Consider the following 1,633-nt stretch of genomic DNA (forward strand, 5'->3'; position numbering starts at 1 on the left):
CCAACATCGCTTGACAACCAATGCTGGTGTGTTTAAGTCCCCGTAAGTTAGTGGTTCAGCAAAAGAGACCGATAGAATAAGTACACACACCCACATACACACCATCTATGCACACACACATACACACACCCACATACACATATACACACCATCTATGTGCACACACATACACAGACACTCACACACATATGCACATACACACACACACACATGTACACGCGTGCAAAGACACTGACACACATAAACCTTACCTCAGAGGCCAGCTGTGTTGTCCCCATCAATTCACAGAGGAATGTATATTCTACATTGGTCAGTCCAGCCGCATACTGGGCTCCAACATCGATATTTAGGGGCAGAAATAGATTCCACAGACCCTCCTGTTTGGCCTTCACCTATAAACACAGAGAGAAATATGAGAATCAGAGGCATTCGTTCGTTTCTTGCGAACTAATTAACATGTAAGTGGAGATTTATTTATGGTGAATGAGTGGGTGGGTTAAAGTGTTAATGATGGAGGGGCAGTGTTGGTGACCCTCATAACCCATTGAGGGTGGTCAGGTAAGTTAATGTCTACCTTGGAACATTTAAAAGTCAGTGAGGACAAATACAGGAACAATAAAGATGAGGAGAAAATTATAGGCGATTGGCATGGTAGGATTGAGGAAGGATTGGGTGGGACCTTTAGGGTGAAGTAGGGTGAAGAGATGAGGGGCATTGAATGGAAGAAATAGAATGACAATGAGTTCCGAGGAACAGGGGCCATTATGAACAGAGTAGATAAGGTAGAAAGAGGGGACAACACATGAGTATTGGAGGATAACCTCTTGTAGCTTTCCACTATCCCAGATGGTAGAGGGAGCAGTGGGCCTCGTATTCCAGCTCTATAGACTCCATAGTCGATACCAATCCATCTGAGACCACCCCCACTGGTTCTGTAATTCCTGTTCCTTTGTCATTCTATAATAAAGGGTAAAAACCCCTTTGACCATAAATGACCATGGGATTGCACTTAGAAAGTCACCCTCCCAGGCACAAGTCCGGGCAAGGTTATTTATGGAAGACCAGCAGTCACCCATGCACACGGGTCCACACTCTCCATGCCATTAATGTTATCCAAGGGAAAGGCAAAGGGGCCGATACAGCTTGGCACCTGTGACGTCGCAACTCATTTCTACAGCTGAGTGAACTGGAGCAATATGAAATAAAGTGTCTTGCTCAAGAACACAACATGCAGCCCCAGTTCAAGAATCGAACTCATTACCTCATGATTGTGAACCCGACGCTCTAACCACTGAGCCATGCATCTTCACCACTCAATAACAGTATAAAAATATCATGTTACCACACGCTGACTCTCTGCTTCTCTCTCTCTCTCTCTTGCTACCTCCCTTCTCTCCCTTTCATTCATTCTCTCTTCTCCCTCTCTCTCTCTCACTCTTTCCTTTACATCTTCTTCCCTCCCTCTATCTCCCCTCCTCTCTTCTGTTCTCTCATTCATCTCCCTCCCCCTCTCACTCTCTTTCTCTCCTCTCTTCCTTCCATCCCTCCCTCTATCCCTCTCTTCCTTTCTCTCTCTCTCTCTCATGTCACCCACTTTCTTTCCCTCTCCATCCCTCCCTCTACCCCTCTCACC

At 45.9% G+C, this 1,633-nt stretch overlaps 1 protein-coding gene across 1 annotated transcript in view; it reads right to left on the reverse strand.

Moving 5' to 3' along the window:
- Nucleotides 1–1,633, reverse strand: part of LOC106867258 (acyl-CoA dehydrogenase family member 10) — a 49,638-nt gene that overhangs the window by 13,341 nt on the left and 34,664 nt on the right. The window contains exon 12 of the mRNA XM_052978082.1: nt 252–392. Coding sequence (XP_052834042.1) covers nt 252–392 — 141 coding nt within the window. The remainder of the gene's footprint in view (nt 1–251; nt 393–1,633) is intronic.

Source organism: Octopus bimaculoides, chromosome 30 (assembly GCF_001194135.2).
Source record: "Octopus bimaculoides isolate UCB-OBI-ISO-001 chromosome 30, ASM119413v2, whole genome shotgun sequence".
Lineage (NCBI taxonomy): Eukaryota > Metazoa > Mollusca > Cephalopoda > Octopoda > Octopodidae > Octopus > Octopus bimaculoides.